The 18,512-nt window shown below is 39.6% G+C and overlaps 3 protein-coding genes across 4 annotated transcripts; 2 read left to right on the top strand and 1 right to left on the bottom strand.

Moving 5' to 3' along the window:
* The first annotated feature begins 2,274 nt into the window (after positions 1–2,274).
* LOC102297256 (cytohesin 1 interacting protein) lies at positions 2,275–5,680 on the top strand. Of its 2 annotated transcripts, none has more exons than XM_014332382.2 (8): positions 2,275–2,526; positions 2,827–2,903; positions 3,063–3,117; positions 3,214–3,316; positions 3,527–3,620; positions 3,759–3,825; positions 4,111–4,177; positions 4,394–5,680. In XM_014332382.2, the coding sequence occupies exons 1-8, from the start codon at positions 2,359–2,361 to the stop codon at positions 4,870–4,872; spliced, it is 1,110 nt and encodes a 369-aa protein (XP_014187868.2). In that variant the 5' UTR covers positions 2,275–2,358; the 3' UTR covers positions 4,873–5,680. The 2 variants fall into 2 exon arrangements, with proteins under 2 accessions (XP_014187868.2, XP_014187869.2); XM_014332383.2 differs by having other exon boundaries at positions 2,277–2,526; positions 2,854–2,903.
* Positions 5,681–7,635: 1,955 nt separating this feature from the next.
* Positions 7,636–9,655, top strand: LOC102298065. The gene is made up of 3 exons (XM_005918246.3): positions 7,636–8,033; positions 8,115–8,698; positions 8,794–9,655. The coding sequence occupies exons 2-3, from the start codon at positions 8,128–8,130 to the stop codon at positions 9,198–9,200; spliced, it is 978 nt and encodes a 325-aa protein (XP_005918308.1). The 5' UTR covers positions 7,636–8,033; positions 8,115–8,127; the 3' UTR covers positions 9,201–9,655.
* On the bottom strand, positions 9,651–15,339 carry LOC102297755 (polypeptide N-acetylgalactosaminyltransferase 5). Its single transcript, XM_005918244.3, has 10 exons — positions 13,903–15,339; positions 13,659–13,825; positions 13,094–13,213; positions 12,181–12,316; positions 11,968–12,087; positions 11,755–11,872; positions 11,310–11,639; positions 11,069–11,149; positions 10,539–10,691; positions 9,651–10,376 (listed from the first exon to the last, which is right to left on the bottom strand). The coding sequence occupies exons 1-10, from the start codon at positions 14,880–14,882 to the stop codon at positions 10,239–10,241; spliced, it is 2,343 nt and encodes a 780-aa protein (XP_005918306.1). The 5' UTR covers positions 14,883–15,339; the 3' UTR covers positions 9,651–10,238.
* Positions 15,340–18,512: the final 3,173 nt, after the last annotated feature.

Below are 18,512 nucleotides of genomic sequence, written 5' to 3'. Positions count from 1 at the left end.
AAGAGGAGGTCATGTTGTGTCACTTCGGGGCATCAAAACACGCACATAAGAATTTAAAAGTTAGGTTTTAAAAGTATTTTTAGCTGCTTTTAATTTTTCATCAGCACCATCAGCAGAACAGACACGTTTATTCAATCTTTTGCTATAAAGTCACACCACCAGGCTACAAGCTCAAAACAAACCCAGCCTTGCTAAATTAACACAAAGACAGCTGTAATGTAAGCATTACAGCAAGCAAGGGACAAACGAGAGATCACCACAATCACACTCATTCATCATTCATCAATCATTTCCTGTGGAACAGGTTCTAGATACATCATACACATAACGCACAGTGTGACTGCAAATTTTCAACAAATGCGTGTCAACAATGTGTCAGTCATCTCTAAAAACATGAACTACTAACCCACCAGAGCTTTATCTTTCCGGCCTTGCGCTCAGCAAAGTCATTGACTACATTGCTCAGAAACAAGAACGGGTCATCTCTTTCCCCTTATGGTTGAAGGTGATAGAGATAAAATAGAGAAGTCAAAAGGCACGCTATGGACGAGAGCCAGAGTTTAATAATTACTAATGGTTAAATACAGTAGTGGTGTAAAAACACAGAGTGAGAAGAGATGCTTGAACAACAACAACAAAAAAATGTTCAGTGCATCATGGAAAGACTTCAGCGGCCTGTTGCAACATGACGAAGGAATGGTCACTTCAATCTGAACTACAGGCTTTGTAAAAATGGAAAAGTTAAGAACACATTCAAAAGTAGAGAAGATGTCTGAATCCAAACTGCGAGATGGTTTGATAGAAGTGGTGTTTGATAGCTTAAGATGCTGCCTCTCATTCTACTTTTAAATACCCTAGGAACCAAAAGTACTGTCTTTAAGATATGATGGGGCCTGAGGAGAAGGATTTTAAATTCGATTCTGGATTTAAAGGGTAACCAGTGACGTGAAATGAATATGGGACAATATCTTTCTAGTCCTAGTTAATACTCTCTTGGCTGTTCTGGATCACCTGAAGGCTTTTCAGTCATGAATAAATGCATGAGCTAGCTGTTCAGCATCAATTTGAGACAGGATGTTTCTAATTTTAGTGATATTGCGCAAATGAATAAAGACAGTCCTACATATTTGTTTAATGTGCTCACTGAAGGACATATCCTGATTAAAAAGGACTCGAAGATTTCTCAGAGTGTTGCTGGAGGCTAAGGGAATGCCATCCAGAGTAAGCATCTGGTTAGACACCGTGTTTCAAAGATTTTTTAGGACCAGGTACAATAATGTAGTGAATTTTGTGTCTTTGTATATGCTTTCACTGCATTTGGATGAGTGTTTGGGATAAACGTCATGCTTAAAAATTAACCATTGCCAATCACATGCTTTAAAATTGGTACTGCATGTTATGAAGGACATGACCTGGCTATAAACTCTGGGTTGTTGAAAGTACAATATAAAGACGGGTAGTGCAAAATTTTGATACTCTACATAAATCAATTTCCAACCCAATTATGCAAGTAATGGATTGAATGGAGCACACGGGACTTCAGTGTCCAGACGGTCTCGTGGTTATTTAGCAAACTGTTCCTGAGGGTCAGTGGGGCAGAGTGGATTGCTGTAAGGCAGCCTGCTTCTTACATGGGCTTTATACAATGGAGTGTAAAGCAACTCTGTATATGTTTTAAAGGCAATGGTGTTGGCGAGAGAAAGAGGAAGTTTGTGCACCATAGCTTAGTTTTCTTTAACCACTGTCTGCACGCCTGCCAGCCTGCCTGTGTGTGTGTTTTTTTTCTTTTGATCCAACCATGTCTGATGCCTTCGGCCCAATGACCCGTGCTGTCTGTTTAGGAAGCATGAAACTGGCCTTGAGCTAAATCAGCCTTTTGTCTGGCCCTATAAGACAAGTCTCCCTGCTTGGCAGAGCACAGAACACAGGCTTAGCCCCATTGACAAAACTGAGAGTGAGTGAGGCTGGAAGCAGGTGCTGCTGGAGAGGTGAGGTGGCCAGTTTCTCATGCATTGCTGATTTCTGACAGACCATAAATCAAATTGCAAAGACTGCTAAAAGAAAAGGGGACTGTTTGAAGGGGAATTCAAAAAGAAACAGCTTAAACACTCTCCTTGCTTTTTCTTTTCAAACCAACACAGAAGCACTTCTTGAGAAAAGACAGAAAAAAGTTAAAGGCGGTGAACAGGAAACAAGGTACGTGAAGCTGAGAAGTGCAGATGCGGTTTACCACAGCTATCACATGATGTGGATTTCCGCTTGATGCATTTGCTTTTGGCTGCACGGCAGGGCAGGACCACACAATCGCTGAAGAGCTGCTGCAGCAGGACACGATGCTGCTTTGAGGACTATTCTACCATGCACTCCATCATGAATATCAATGGACTTCAGCGCCAGGGCAGCCAGGAGAGTTACATTCTGGATAATACCCCAAAGAAGAAAAGTTCTCTGTGGTACCGAGCTTCACTGAGGGGGAACAGTGATCGGCACCGTCACAGCACTGGCTCACAGCCCAGAGTTTGCAAGGTGAGACAATATGTCAAGTGCAATACACGTATGTGTGTTTATAATTTCACATCAGTAAATACTCAGACTTCTGCTGTCTAAATCAAATAACCGAAACACTGATTTGCAACGTGAGATTACAGCTGAGATTTAAGCTGTAATGTGATATAGTTTCACCAATTCACGAGAAATAAACAAAGCAGCTCTCTGCAGCTCACCAAATAATTTTTAAATCTCTATTGTTATTTTTAAAAAAACAACACTTTTATACTTTCTAGGAAGGATTAAAAGTTTAAAAAGTGCCCTTTGTTGTTTTTAAAGAGGAACTCTGCATCTCTCTGTTTGCAGTCCAAGCCGGCTTACTCCAACTCACTGGTTGATTACACAGACCCACAACGGTAAATATATCAGAATTGATGTGCAACTTTTCATCTTTTTTCCTTTTATACGTGTAAAAGAAAAACTGTCTACTGGACTTTTTGTGCATGAACAGTTTATTACATTTCTTAAAAATTGACATTAATTAATAGTCGTTTGCTTTTTCTGCTTTTGCACAGAACCACGATTATTTTGGAAAAGCAAGACAATGAGACATTTGGTTTTGAAATTCAGGTAAGCAAACACTGAAGCATGCTTAAGTTGTGTGGGGGAAAAAAAAAGGGTTGTTTTTGGCTCGCTTTTTTGTGACACGTTTGTCTCTCTTTGCAGACTTACGGGCTGCAGCTGAAAAACAGCCCTGCAGTGGAGATGTGCACATTTGTTTGCAAGGTGAACGAGGACAGTGTTGCTGAGAGTGCTGGCCTGACCGCAGGTGAGCCGCCCACATCCTTTCTACCGTATAGGCCCCGTTTGGGCTGCGTGACGATTGACAGATATATCGCTTACCACATATGTGAATACCTACATGCCTTCACACCTACGCCTGCAATCTCACGCACTGATGTGCACATGCAGTTTACAGCTATGTTGTGTAATCATAACCAATTCGTTCCTTATATTTCTGCATCCTTATCTTTTACAGGCGATATAATTGTCACGGTCAATGGCGTCAGCATTGAAGGCTCATCTCACCAGTGCGTGCTTGATCAGATAAGAAAATCCACCAACTGTCTAAAGTGAGTGACAACATTTATAACTTCCTAAATACTGCTAGAAAAAAAAAGCACAACAGATGATAACTAAAAAAGTCACTATAGCAATAGTTTATAATAGGATTATAACAGAGTGTAATTATGTGTTATATATTCTTCCAGACTAGAGACTGTTTGTGGGAATATAGTGAAGCAGATAGAGTTGGAGAAGAAGATGGACGCCCTCAAGGTGAGTCTCTTAAATCCTGTCTGTGTTTGATGGTGACACCATTTAGCTGTGTGTTGTAGGCAAAGAAAAAAAAAAAGAGCAGTCACCAAGCCATGCAGTAGTGAAGCCTCAAACGCCCCCAGCAATACTTTCTAACCTGCAGCTGCACAGCTGAATTACTCAGGCTATACTCTGCATGGACATTGTGTGCAAATATCTTTGTAGGCAAATGTTCTCAGCGAATTAGTTAAGAGTTTTACTGGAAGCACAAGTGTAATGTTTTTGTTGTCTTTTTTGCCCATACAGCAATCACTACGTGAGAAATTGGTGGAGCTGCAGGGCCTGAATTTACAGGAAAAGCGTCTAATGCGAGGTGAGAAGTATGCTCAGCTGTCAGACCACACTACTTCCTTTCTCACAGCCATTAACATTTCTCTGAAGCATGTGCCATCGATGATGTGAATTGATGTGTAAACTCCAGATAATTCAAATGGCCTTCCCCTGACAGATAAACATACAGCGGAAGTTGCTGATGAGCTTCCTGATACAAATTTCTTATCAGCTAACTGGGATTTTGTTGTGCTTTCAGGTAATTTAAACGACAGCAGTCTCGACCTCCTGATAGACTCCACAGCTATTTTGAGCTCCCCCATCAGGCGCTTGGGCCGGCGTTTTTCCAGTGACAGCAGCTACAGGAGTGTGATGACAGATGATAGTGACCAAGCCAGTGTGTTTGGGGACGTGATCTCACCCTGTCCCAGCAGTGCAGCCAGCACCACAGATGATAACTGCTTCTTCTCCAAAGACTTTCCTTCGCAAGACAGCTCTTCAGCTCACACATCGAGCTCCAGCAATCACCACCAACCTCTTGGCCGCTCTAGCAGCTCCAGTTTGGCCGGCAGCACCAGCTCTCTGTCTCCGTCCTGGGAGGAAACAAGGATCTCGTCCTTGTTTGGCACCCTGCCCAGAAGAGGCAGGAGAACCAGTGTCCGCAAACACATTCTCAAGTTAATTCCTGGACTTCAACGATCAGTTGAAGAGGAGGAGATGGGAACAAACACTCAGTGATTCGCTTTCCAAATGCTCCTTGTGTCTATTCAGTATTAAGTGTTGGTAAACAGGGTCTGTCAAGTTCCTAACACATTACAAATAGAAACAGACAATGCAACCAAGTGTTTCACCACACTTAAAAGCCTGGGTTAACCCTTCACGGGAATGCAAACAAGTTGGACACTTTTATACTGTATGCATTTACCCCTATAGTTCCTGCCTGGCTCGCTCGCTTGGCTTTAACTTGTGGCACAAAAGCATTACAAAAACAAATGCAGGCTGAATGAATGTAAACTGAACAGACTGTAAAGTGAGTGTGACAGATGAAATTATATATCCTACTTACTTGAATTCTTTTTTTTTGTCATATTCACAGATTGTGATGAGCATTAATCGATTTAAATCGCAGCAACTGTATCAATGTAGCCAACTTCAAAATTTAACACAAACATGTAGCCTAAAGCACATGAGAAGACATAAATCACTTATGACATATTCAGGTGCTCAAAACCAAAGCCAAGCCTCTACGCCCTACAGATAGCTGCTCAGCTCAAAAACAGGATGTGGGTATGAGAGTACTACTTAAGTGCTTTCATTTCCAAATTGTTTTTTCCGACTGTGTATAAGTTTCTTTCAGTATTCAGAAACACTGAAAGTAACAATTTCTTGTAAATTGTTGAAATTGCTGTAAAAATGTATCATTTATTTTCTGTGGCAAGAGTGTCATTAATGTCGATGATCCACAGTCTTTTTTCTTTTGTAAATAAAATCATGATGTACAGAAAATTCTTAACGAACAATAAACTTTTAAAGATGTTTCCAGTCACCGGTGCTTCCTTTTACTTTTCATGTAGCATTGCAGTCTCAATGTTGGTGAAGATGCAACTTTGGAGTGAGCCACACTCACTGAAAATTACTGGTGCAAGATGCAGGTAGTGAAAAAAATTACTGTGTCATTAAAAGATGAATTAATTGAAGAAATGAATACGGCTTTAAAACTAGTTGAGAAGAATTCATCTATATCCTGTAAAATAACTACTTCTGTTGTTTCAAGTTGCTGCTACAGAAAGAGGGCTTGTACTACAACTGATGGATAAATTGGAAAGGGTTGTTACCTTCACAAAGAAAGCAAGTTACCCCCGATACAATGTATCGCATTATTACAGCAGCTTCAAGGCCAGATGAAGCCCGTTTCCTAGATAATCCATAACAATTAAGTTGTGTTGAAGTGTTGAAGTTGTATATGGTGAGAGAGATTTGGTGAATGAGATTACAAATCTGTTTGAAAAACAAAATAAACTTACGAGAGAGACAGAAAACCTTAAGAATGACGAAATAAACAAAATAGTTCATTGGGCAACAACAAACATCTTGAAGAAAATGGAAAACAACACAATAAGAAAACCTCCTTCCCAACTTCTAACCATGTCAGAAACACACTTATGGAGCCAGACACATCATTGTCATAGTCTGCAATCAAAAGACAGACAGATGAAACTTAGATCAACTTGTACCAGAACAATGCAAAGAGAAAAATGTGGAGAAGGAAAGGAGCAGCTCAAAATCTGAAGTAAACCACACCATCTGTCAAACATGATGGAGTAACAGGAAGTGTGTATACAGGGCTATCTGGTCGTTAAGTCTGACGTCACTAGCCGTGTCTGGGCCTAAACTCCGCTGCAGGTCCATATATCAAACGATCACTATGGCATTACTGAGAGTTGAAAAACTGTCTAAAGTCTTTCATCTTTAATAAAATGATCAGCGTTCTCCTCTACCAGGTGTAACAATTGAGTTTAACATCCAACAAGCTAATTTTTTTTTCCACTCGATAAAAGTTAACGTGAGGGTTCTCGGTGGTCAGGAACAAATGTAATTGCATGGCAGGATGCTGTAAAAGGACCAAACTTCAGCCAGGAGAACAACTGAGATAATCCATCTACAATACAAGGTTAGTCATTCATATACTGCTGCATGGGCTGGGCTGTAGTTACATCCTAAGGTTTTAAAAACTGAGCTTAAATAAATGATTAGCGGTAATAGAAGGTCAACAGTGATCACTGACTGTTTTAGGAGCTTTTTGAGATCAAATAGAAGAAAATACAAAACATTAAACATGTTAACAACACAAAGCCGTATTAAACGCAGACTACTTTAGACCCGGAAGTAGGATTCGTCACGTCATCACTTAACGACCGGATACCCTACTCAGTCAAATGCTGCAAAAACTGATGGGATGGATAAAGATGGATATTAATAGATAATGACCAAAAGCATACTGCAAAATCAACCCAAGAGTATCAAGGCAAACAAACCAAAAAGGGTCTTTACAATGAGCAAGAAATTAGTGATCAAGTATAAAACTAAATGCTAAAGAGTCAACACAATACTTTTGTTACACCCGCTGAATTAAAATTAAAAGGCTGCACTTCAGTCATATCTTAAATGTTTGATTTAAAATCCACTGTAGTGGTGTAAAGAGGCAAAATGACAAAAACTGTGCTATTGCTCAAATACTTCTGACCTGAAGACGCAAGATCACTTTCAGCTTTAAATCATGTACAGACATAATCACTCTTTATACTATTAACAGCCTGGCCTAAAAAGAGCTACCTGCTATTGGTCAAAGTTTCCTATCATAGAAAAGCCACAGAGCAGATAAGGTGCAAATGTCTAGTTCCTTTTTGTAGTCCACTTGAATTGCAGTATGTTATAGCATATTAATGGAATTTCCACTTCTATGTGGAATGAATCAGTGGTGATTTTACTGTATGTTTCGTTAGCAATTTAGTTGTTCTAGAACCTTGAAGTCTTTATGTTCTTAAGCTGTTTCAGGGTGTACAAACTTTGTTGGTTCGGACTGTAAGTAGTGCATTGAAAACAGAATAATCAGAATGTTAATCTTGACTCAAAACACTGCAGAATGAAGGTGGTCACCAAGTACAGATTTAAATATGAGTACAATCGTAGGTCCCAGAGCCACAATGAACCTTTGTTTGGACTACAGCAAAGCCTCTGTTCTTTGGTGATTCAACACAAACAGAGATTTACATGGTACTAGCGGTACAGAGCCCACCACAGAGCCCGAGCTTGCATCGCTCATTGAAAAGCACGATGGATACTTTCTCAGTTGACTGACAAAGCAAAACAGGAGCAACACATTCGGACCAGCGGAGAAGGTAATGTGACAATACTTGTTTAAGTTGGGATTTAAGAGAAAGTGCATCAGAACTGATTTGCCATTTTCAACACTACTCAAGAACCAAAAGACAGATGGAGATGAGTGCAATCCCTCCAAATACCCCAAAACGCAGTGCAGAAGAAGAAGATGCACTGGCACCTCAGGTACTGGAGATTCTCAGTGGGATCAGCATTGAAGCCTTTAAGACTCTGAAGGAACCTGAAGATAGAGATGTGTGGACCCTGGAAGAGGGAGATGACTCTGTGTTTTACAGTGATGAGGAGCAAGCTCAGCTGAACATCGTTACTGCATCTACTGCATCAACCGGCATCAAGTGCCGACATCTTGCAAACACTGTGGCAGATGAACCTAGCCATCAGAGAGAGGTAAAGGCAGGGGAAGAACATGAAGCCAATATTGCCAAAGAAAATTTAGACATGGGAATGGAAATGACCCATCAGATCACTTGGACCCAAGAAGAACCCCAAAAGTTTCATACAGCCAAAGCTAAACTAATGTTTGCATTAGACTCTGGGGAACAAGGTGCTGATTCTGAACAGACTCCAGGAGAGTTTATGAGAATGTGTAAGGAGTTTTTGCAGCCACACTGGACAACTGTAGAAATGCAAGCTCACCCTGAACAAAATGTATCAGCGGAAGAGGGTAAGAGGAATTTCATATAACTTCGCATTGAAATAAAAGTGGTCTTTGTTTAAAGACTGTAAAAGAAAAGATTTTGTCTTTCGTTTTCTCTTTAGCAAATCGGCAAATCAAAGAGGAAGAAGTGGAACTAGAAACTCACACACCAGCCCTAAGCTTTGATGTACCTAATGAGGAGAGTTATGCAAGGCTGCACAGGGAGGCAAACTACCCAGACCAGCTGTTTGGTGCTGAAGGCCAGAAATCAGGTGCTGGTCGGCTTCAAGTGGATCAGAAAGCTGAGCAGGGTCCGAACTTTAATGTCCATGCTGGTCTTTATCAAAACCCCCACCTGGGTTACTCCAGCCTGCCTTTGGTAAAGAAATCTGGCTGCAGTGAGAGCCACCAGCATTCATTTAACCATCTCACATCTACCAAGTACAGCACCGTGTCCTATCGCAGGATCCGCAGAGGCAACACCCGTCAGAAGATAGATGAGTTTGAGTACATGACAATTAATCACTAAGAATCTGGTTTCAATGTCCATCTAATGAAACCATAACAGAAAAACAAAAGGAACATGTGTGCTTTACAGTTTACACAGAAATATCCAATGTAACACCCCATTATGTGCAAACCTTACATGCATACATAACAGTCACAGTTAAGGTACTTGGCTCAATAGAGCGAAAACATCTCATATTTGTAAAGAAAACCGCTGATTTATATTGTTACTATTGGCTATTAAGATTTTTGGTATGAGAAATCCAGCGTTAAAAGTTTTAAATTCCTCAGAAGTAACCTCAGTAAATAACTATTAAAAAGAAATTCAAATGGCAGATGGAGGGAAATAACAAAATATATACTGTTGCACATTCATCAACTTGTTATTATTTTCACCTACTTTCACCAAAAATGCATTTTCATTCATGTCTTTTTCTTGAAATGTTTGTGATCATGTAATAAACTCATGAAATCAGAGCACAGGTTTATTGAGTGTTTTGAAGCAACACTTCCCTCTAGTGACAAAAACAAAATCATCAAGTTTTCACAGCAAAACCGACACATAAAAACCCCACAAAAGCAGCTTTCCCCCCCAAATGACCGCTCAAAGCACACATCTCATCTCGAGATATTTAAAAAAAAAAGTGTTTTACACAAACAGCTTCATGCAATTTAACTCATTATTTAGTCCCAGCAATGATGAATCTATAAGGCACTGTTTAACCTTTGATCTTTGTAAATGTTTTACTAAAGAACTGAAGTGTTAAACAAAGATGTCCATCTGAATCTCACTTTTTCCCCAGGTGATAGTGTAGAGGATATTATTTTTTTAAATTACTAAGTCCCAGTCCTTTGGCACACAATCCCACATCAGTCACTTAAAAAAAAAGGAAAAAAAAAGAGAAAAGAAATCATGCTTATTAATGCCCCCAAAACGCTTCTTTTGTACCCTGGAAAGTCCTGATTTGAGGCTGGACCACGGACCGTGCTGTAGCATGAGGCCACTGAAAGTTTTTTGTAGTGCATTTTTATCACATAAAACTCATTTCAGTCTCATCCACTACACAAGGTAGTTCGTGAACTGCCACTTCTGGAAGCTACTGCTGGGTTCACAAGGGTTGAGACGAAGGTCGTCACTCCTAGGTCCTGCTTCCAGGCACATATGGTTGGAAACAAACTCTGCTATGAGGTGCTCCGCCTTAAAGACAAAAAAAAAAAAAAAAGGTGGGAGGGACATGAATGCAACTCTTGCATCTAAACACTCCTTACGTGGATTTAAAGGAGGCCAGCTCTGTGGTTTGGACTAAAGACAAAACAAAGATATTGTACAAAGCAAATGGCACACCCTTAGTCAACCTACCAGAGCAGAGTTGGAGGATTTGTGGAACCAGCGGAGCTCAGGCTTGGTGCCGTCACATGACCGTAAAGCAAACCTATTGCTGCTGCCTTGGGCAGCAACACACAGGTTCTGCTGCTGAATGTGTTTAATCCAGGTGTAATTAAAGTGCTGACCCTGAAAATGAGAGAAAAGGAGACAGAGTGACCAGCAGGTAAATATGCTGCATGTCCAACAATGTAAGATTTTGAAAGACGCCTCAGTGGTGCTGACTTGAATCCAAAGAGGCCACATTTAGAAAAACTTGGTCTCGTCTTGGACTCCACACTTGTTTATAGTGGCTTGGGTCCTTTCTCAGACTTTGACTGCATTTGTCTTGGTTATTTCTGGGTATTTTTGTTATTCCCCCACCATAATGACCACAGTCATGACCACCAAACATGCAAATCATCCACATTTTTTGCCTGTGTAAAGACCAAGAAAAACACATACAAAAAGCCCTACTACAGATCATTTGGTGATATTTACATTTAAATAATCTGTTAAACACCTACCTGCTTGCTGAGATCACACGTCTCAAAGCACAAAGAGCCGTTATGCAAAGCCAGGCATTTTCTCAAGCCACGATTGAAGACCTAAAAAAAAAAGAAAAAAAGAAAGCATTTTAAGAGAAGTGAAACCCCAGTAAACACAGGATTTGTTTACTGATTTACAAGAACACAAGAAAATAGTCTGTTTATATTCCAATCAGACAGAATGCTGACACTGGGTTAAATGAACAGATAGAGTACATACCAGGCCTTCAGCTTTCACTAAAGGAGCAACCATGTCCGGATAAACATTATCCAGGTACCACTTGAAGCTTTTGCATTTCAGCTTCTTCCTTAGCTCAATCTGCTCTGTGAGGTTGCCAATATCAATGCGCTTTTGATCCAGCAGGTGGTGGTATCCATGGCCATAGAAAAGATCCTTGTACTCATCTAGCCACACTTCAGCCACCCTTGCCAGGTTACGCTCCACTGTCTTCTGCCGGTCTTTGGGAAATTTATACGGATTCTGCCCGCGGAAAATGTGTCCCACACGAGAGCAGGGGATAATCTCAATTTCTCCGCCGCACATCCAGATCTGTTCAAACGGCAACAGGTACAGCACATCATCAGCCATGTGACAAACACTAACTTGAAGGCTGTTTCCAAACAGCTGTGACCAATATTCCCAGTAAATTAGCTGAGTGACAAACCTTAAATGAAATCTCCATATTCTCCCCACCCCACACATCCAGACCGGGATCATAGGTACCAAGTTCGAAGAAGTATTGTTTGTCAATTGAGAAAAGGCCCCCAGCCATAACTGGGCATCTACAGGACAGAAAACAAACAAAAGAGATTACTAAAAATAGCCACTAGAGCTATAAAAAAACAACAACAACAAAAAAACAAAACATAAATTTTACCTGATAGGATCAGAGATGGTCAAATTAAATTTCTTGATATCCTCTGGTGGTACTGCACTCCAACCAAACACCAAAGGCCATTTGAAAATACCCCTTTGGAAGTTGTCAACCATCATATAACTGAGGATGAAAAGCCACAACACAATTAATTTTTTGGCCGTTATTATACCAAAACACATAACTAATTAATTAAACATGGTATTATCCACTTACCTCATGTCCTTATCACTGATAACTTCAATAACTGGACAGGGTACTTTCTTTCGATCCAGATAGACTCTCTCCAAGAGCGGCTCCAGCCACCCCACATTGCATTCAATATGGGAGTCAAGAAAGGTAAGAACCTCACCTGCATCAAAGGAAAGCATAAGAGTCCTGCTGCAGTTAAACGTTTTAAGAACCCTACAATGCACACAACCCTCATGAGTCACTTTTGTCAATGCATGTAAAGAACATTTGCAGTAACATCAATAATAATAATAGTATTACTGCATATATTGCATAATGTTTTTACAGTTCTAATCTGAAAGGTGTAAAAACAGGGACATACATCTGACCACCTGCATTTGCCATGCACGCTGGTGTCAGAAGAGTAACGCTGCATTATGGATTATATGTTGCTGGTCCTGAGACCTGATCCACCACCCTTGGCCTTGAGGACTGCAAGCGCTTCCATTTATAAGTATTGTTTGGTTTCTTGAGTCATAATTAGAGACCCAACAAGAACATTTGGTCAACAGAGCAGCAGGCTGTGCAGAGGTGCAAAAGGTGGCAGCCATGAAGGGTTCAGGTAAGATTTTTGTGCTTTGTGAAGTCGAACATTTTTTACAGCACCTCAAACATTAAATCAAAACATAGTTCAAATTAAATTATAGAATACTTCACAACAAAGCTGTCACATGAATGTAGTTCCATTAAATATATTAGCCTGCTGACATTATTTATGACCCTTGTTCCTACATTAGTTTACCTGAGCACACAATTTGACATATTAATGCATATTCTATTGCTGTCTTTATCTTTCTTTTTTGGGAGCCGTATCCTCTAACCCGTATCTATACCATGTTTATAGACTCATAAAGTATAAGAGACACCCTTATATGAGATTAGTCTTGATCATACATACCTTTGGCAACAGCAGCTCCAGCTAGCCTAGCTCTGATCAAGCCCTGGCGCTCCTTGAGACGAACGATTCGCACTTTGGGAAACTGGGCCATGTAATCATCCAGCTGCTTTTTAAGATAGTCTGCCAGAGTAAAAGCTCTTGGTAAAGCTACTTCATGCATGCAAGTTACACTGACAGCAGAGAACAATTAAAAATGACAATGTGAAAGCCAATAAAATTATGATCATTTATATTGTTGCTAAGCCTGCATAGATTATACAGAAATTAAAATAAATAAATAAAAAATCAATCATCCAATCAATCACTTAAGTAATAGTAGGTACATGTAAAATAAATCAATGGTTTAATTGTAAAACCAATATGAAGCTGTCACATATTTTAACACTTCTGGCTGATCAATAATGATCTAATGGTTTTCCTAACAATCTATATAGTACATTGCATTTGAGCATACAATGAAAAAGATATTTGAATAGCCAACATTTAATAACAAATTTTTAATCAACCCAACTGAGATACCCCATGAAGACAAGGCCAAGCTATGATGAATTCCAGACACTGTTACCTTTTGTGCTGAAGTCATCCACCAGAATAATCTCTTTAAGGAGGTGGGGTGGAGATCTGTTGAGCACACTGTGCACGGAGCGGAGGAGCGTTGACCACACTTCATCCACGAAGCAGAAGATCACGCTGGTGGAAGGTAAGTCATCGTGGACCAGACTCTGTTCACACCTGGAAAACACAGCAAAAATTAACATTCAAGCTTTGCAAGTGGTGGCAGCTTCAGAGATGACGTGCAGAAGACTCACATCTGCGGCCTGGTGTCTGGAATGGCACGGTCCACTGGAATCTTGTCACTGAGGTAGACGTTAAAATGGCCTTCGTCCCATCTCTTCTTCACCTCTGCATCCTCTTTCCAGCCAACGACAGCTGGCTGACCAAACTGGCCTACTGCGTTAGCATCTCTAGGACTGGAAGTCAAATCCAGAGAAAGCACTTTGTGGACACCTGATTTTCTAACAGCAGAGTTATTCTTGGAGTCGGATCCTCCTTGGAGAACGACTAAAGGCTTCACAGGTTCCTTTTTTTCATTCACAGGACTTTTAACAGTCTCGCTGAGCTGCTCCCTTTCTTTTGTATCTTCGTTCTCTAGTCTTTTTACATCCTTGTTGGGAGGTTGTTTGGGTGTTGTTTTATCTGGGTGTGCCTCCTCAGCCTCAAGCTGCTTTTTAACTGCTTTATTTGCCTTATCCGTCTTGTCCCGATGACTTTGTGCAACTTCAACAGGCTCCTCCTTTAAGGCAAGTTTATTTTTCTGGGTTACATTTGCCACTGCTACATTTAGATCAAAATGTACAGGTTTCTTCTTCCTATGAACTTCCTGATTTGGAGTAAAATTGTGCAGGGAAGCTCCATTATCACGTTTGGGAACATTGTCTCCTTGACTTTTAATAAAGTTCCTCTTTTGATCCCGTTCTTTGCCTCCATGTCTGTAAACCTGGTCAAGTTTGACACCTGAAGTGAGTGGTCCTTTCCCCGCCTGTGTCCAGTCCATCCTCTGCACCGGGTGTTTAAACCCCCTTCTAGTGTGCTGCGTGGCCTTCAGCTGCTGTTTGAAAAGCTCCTTTTCTCGTATCACACGCTCTTTTAGCAGCTCGGTATTCACTTCGTTTAGTGACATGCGGAGTGCAGCCATGTCAAACAGCAGCCAAATGACAGAAGCTACGAACACAAACGCCAGCACCCTCCCGCTGTCCCTTAAATATCTTCTAATCCTCATTATTGACATAGTTTTAATTTAAACAAACAAACAAACAAACCCTTTGTAAATGTAAAAACACGTCAAAGAACCATACTGAAAGTGCCGCCTCTGTGGCACACTTTTCTAGTCTTTGGAGAAGTTATCTGCCTGCGTGGCATGCTAGAAATATTTCACGGAGCAGCAGCGGTAGTCAGTGTTGTCACTCATCAATACAGCAGGGTCCGACTCCCGTGGCGCAGCACGTAGGTACAATGTTAAAGCACTAATTTGCCTTAACGTACAGTACCGGTTCGGTCATGTCCACATCCGCGAGCCATTACGTCTACCTCGAAATACTCCACAAACCTTTCGACGTCAAAGAGAAAAGTTTTCAGTTTCGCCGCAGGGTCTATCCACGCCACAACTTTAACTTCAGTTTTGTATGAGGACGTTGCAGCCGACTTCCACATAGTCAGTAAAGTGATTGGACGGAGTTTCTGCCCGGAAAGCAAGTCAGCGGGAAAGAACGCGGACGGTACAGGAAACTGGACGTTTCGCCTTCAAAATAAAGGAATCTAAAGAAATTATTTCACAATCCGTAATGAACGAGGGAATATTAGGGTCACATTTAAAAAAAAATGAATAAAAGACATGAAATAAAAAAGGCGAAATTTCGAGATTAAGCAGAGCTAACAAATATTTAAACTAAGGATATTTCCTCTATTTTTTATTTTATTTTCTTTTAGTTAATTTTCCAAGGTCACAAAATCATTTCAGTTAGTTTTAATTTTACAAAATCTAATGTTTATTTATTTATTTTTTATCACAATTAAAACTAAATGTGATATTTATTTATTTATTTTTATCACAATTAGCTTTAGTTTTAAGTGTATTTTAGTTAACTGTGATGACCTATTTTTCTTAGAAGTGTGACCTTATTTATTTTATATTTTATATTAATTGGAATAGATTATGAATTTATGTTGGATATTAGATTTTGCAATATTATTTACAACTTTGGATAGTTTGGATATTATATATTTAGTTACCTGATTATTATTTATCTCACCTTATAATTTTGTGTAACATTTAAAATATTTATAACGGCACCTCGTGAGAGGTAATTTTGGTTCCTGTCTGACAGTATTTATGGTGTGACTGTTTTAAGAATTAAACTTAAGTTACACTCTAAAAATAATTAGCTCTGAGTATCATGTGGGTTAATAAGTTAAAAATATAAAACTTGGGCTAAAGTCCAGCAGGCTTACACAAACCAAATCTATTTCTCCATTCGTCTAAAGTTGTAGACAACTCCATCATTTTCCTCCTCCGTGAACTAATACAAACTCAGCTGATTAAAGTGCAAGAGATTACTGAATGACATTACTGCAATAGAGAAAAATATAATATGATTCCAGTAATAGGTCTGGTAATAGCACTGGTAATGTTAACTAATATAACATGTAGTAAAAGCTAATAGCTAAATTATATATGGGAAACCATACATTTGTAATTTCAAGAAGACGGACACTCCCTCGTGTACCTAAATTTTAGCTACATCTACAAATGAATGTTTATTCACATTCAAATCATTATGAATGTAAATGAATTTTCATCCAGTTTTCACGTGCTTTTTTAAAAAAATTTGTTTTATTTCTGATAGAATTTTCTGTGAAGTTCCTGGGTTTGAATCCACACTGGGGCCTCTCTGAGTGGAAGTTATACACATTTCTGTGTCAGTTCTCTCCAGATTATCTCAGTTTCTCCCAGAGTCCATAGACATATATTTAAGGTTAACTGGTGATTCCGAAGTGAATGTGTGTGTGAATGGTTTTCTTTCTATGTGTTAGCCCTGTGACAGATTTGCAGCTTATCCATGGCTGACTGGCTTCTCACCCTATGACAGCTGTGACCCTGAGTTGGATAATCAGAAGAAAATGGATGGATCCATGGAAAAAAAGGTATTGAAAATGAATAAAATAAGATGAATATATAGATCATGAGTTTGTAATGTAACGTAAGAGTATAGTAAACTCCAGGGGAATTTCTATGCAGTATCTGGTAAACCCTGATCTTTGCATGCATCACTGAATTTTATTTCAATATTCATGATCCTTATTGGATAAAGAAATTACTAGCTCAACCAAAACTAATTATGGAAGCTTGTTTCTACCACAGGACAGCATGGTGATGCAGTGGTCAGAACTGTTGCCTCATAGTGAGAAAGTCTTGGATTGAAATCCATGATCTGGTTTGGATTTTGGAAACAACCGTCTATAATTGGAAAATATATATTTTAATAAATAAAACTGGCCATGACAAATTATTACATCTAATTCTTTAAGAACTTTTACTTTGGAGGTTATAACCGGAAGCGCTCTGTTAACTCAGTTCCGTGTTTCCCCGTTCACTTTACACCAGGAACAATATTGCCAAGTAGTATGGAAGCTACGCAGGACGCGTAGTTTCACGGTGATGTGACTATGGCTGCGCCTTTTTCAATTGTTCGGTCACCTTTGTTAAAATTAGTCTGACGTTATTCGTCTTGTTCTCATTTTTAGAGGAGATTACACTGCACACACCTGAATTGTGTGGGTGTTTTCTCCAGAAATAGTTGCCTATTCTTATTGTAATCGAGTTTTCATACAGTCACTTCGATCCATTAATCTAGGGCTTTTAGATATGGACACACCACTAGGATTAAGGAGTCACCAGCTTGTTATATTTAGCTTAAAAGTTATAAACATGATTGGCCCACTGAAGCAGTCAGATTTAGATTGTCGTTAAACTGTGAGGACTTGGGTACTTTTCTAGTCAAGCTTTCATTATTATTATTATTATTATTATTATTATTATTATTTTGGCCTGCTTTAAATCAACACAGCTGTCAAACAAAAGAGAAAACACCCCCATTCTCCATACCAGATTTTCCACATTCCCCCAGGAAATTGACTTAAAAGGAATCCAAAAGGGCCTGGACTGGTTTGACAGTTCCTGGGTCCAAGCAAGATGGTGCAGTGTGGCCGAGAAGTGAGAAACAAACAAATGAATTGAATACAAATCTTAAAGCTAGCATTGTTAATCAGGCTCTCTAGAATTTCACAAGTGACTTGGCAGCAACACAAATGCATACAACACAGCTGAGTTGTGAGCACTACATTGTGTGTGGAGGTCACGGGTCTCGCCATGGTAAGGGGGTCTTTGTCAGGAGAATATTGTATATTACAACACAATATCAGTGACTGTAACTATTGTAAAATGGCAACAGTTTGTCAAAGAAATTTGCTCACAGTCATACAGGCATCCCAGTCTCAATAAACACATGCACAAAACCTCCATTTCTTTACATTTCTATTTGCTGTTATGAGTTCACTTTGTTTTTCCTTTCAAAAGTCCAGTTTGTATTTTTTCAGTTTACTAATATGTTTTTTTTGGGTACATTTAATTTTATGTTTTAGTTTCATTAACTATAATAACCTTGGCTGGGTACACACACACACAAACACACACGTGTACAATTGCATTTGTAAAACCTGTGTTACTGCAGCCATTAGGCAGTGATTAGTGGAGGCAAGGACAGGTTTTCCTCTTCATCAGCAGGCCTCTCATGGGAGTACCATTGGCTCCATCCAGCCTATTAACAGTCTCCAACATGAGGAGGGAGGGGAGTGTTACCTC

This window comes from Haplochromis burtoni, unplaced genomic scaffold, assembly GCF_018398535.1.
Source record: "Haplochromis burtoni strain Fernald_Lab_line unplaced genomic scaffold, NCSU_Asbu1 Contig_29, whole genome shotgun sequence".
Taxonomy (NCBI): Eukaryota; Metazoa; Chordata; class Actinopteri; order Cichliformes; family Cichlidae; genus Haplochromis; species Haplochromis burtoni.
Note: the sequence above shows the minus strand (reverse complement) of the source record. Positions and strands in the feature narration are given on the sequence as shown.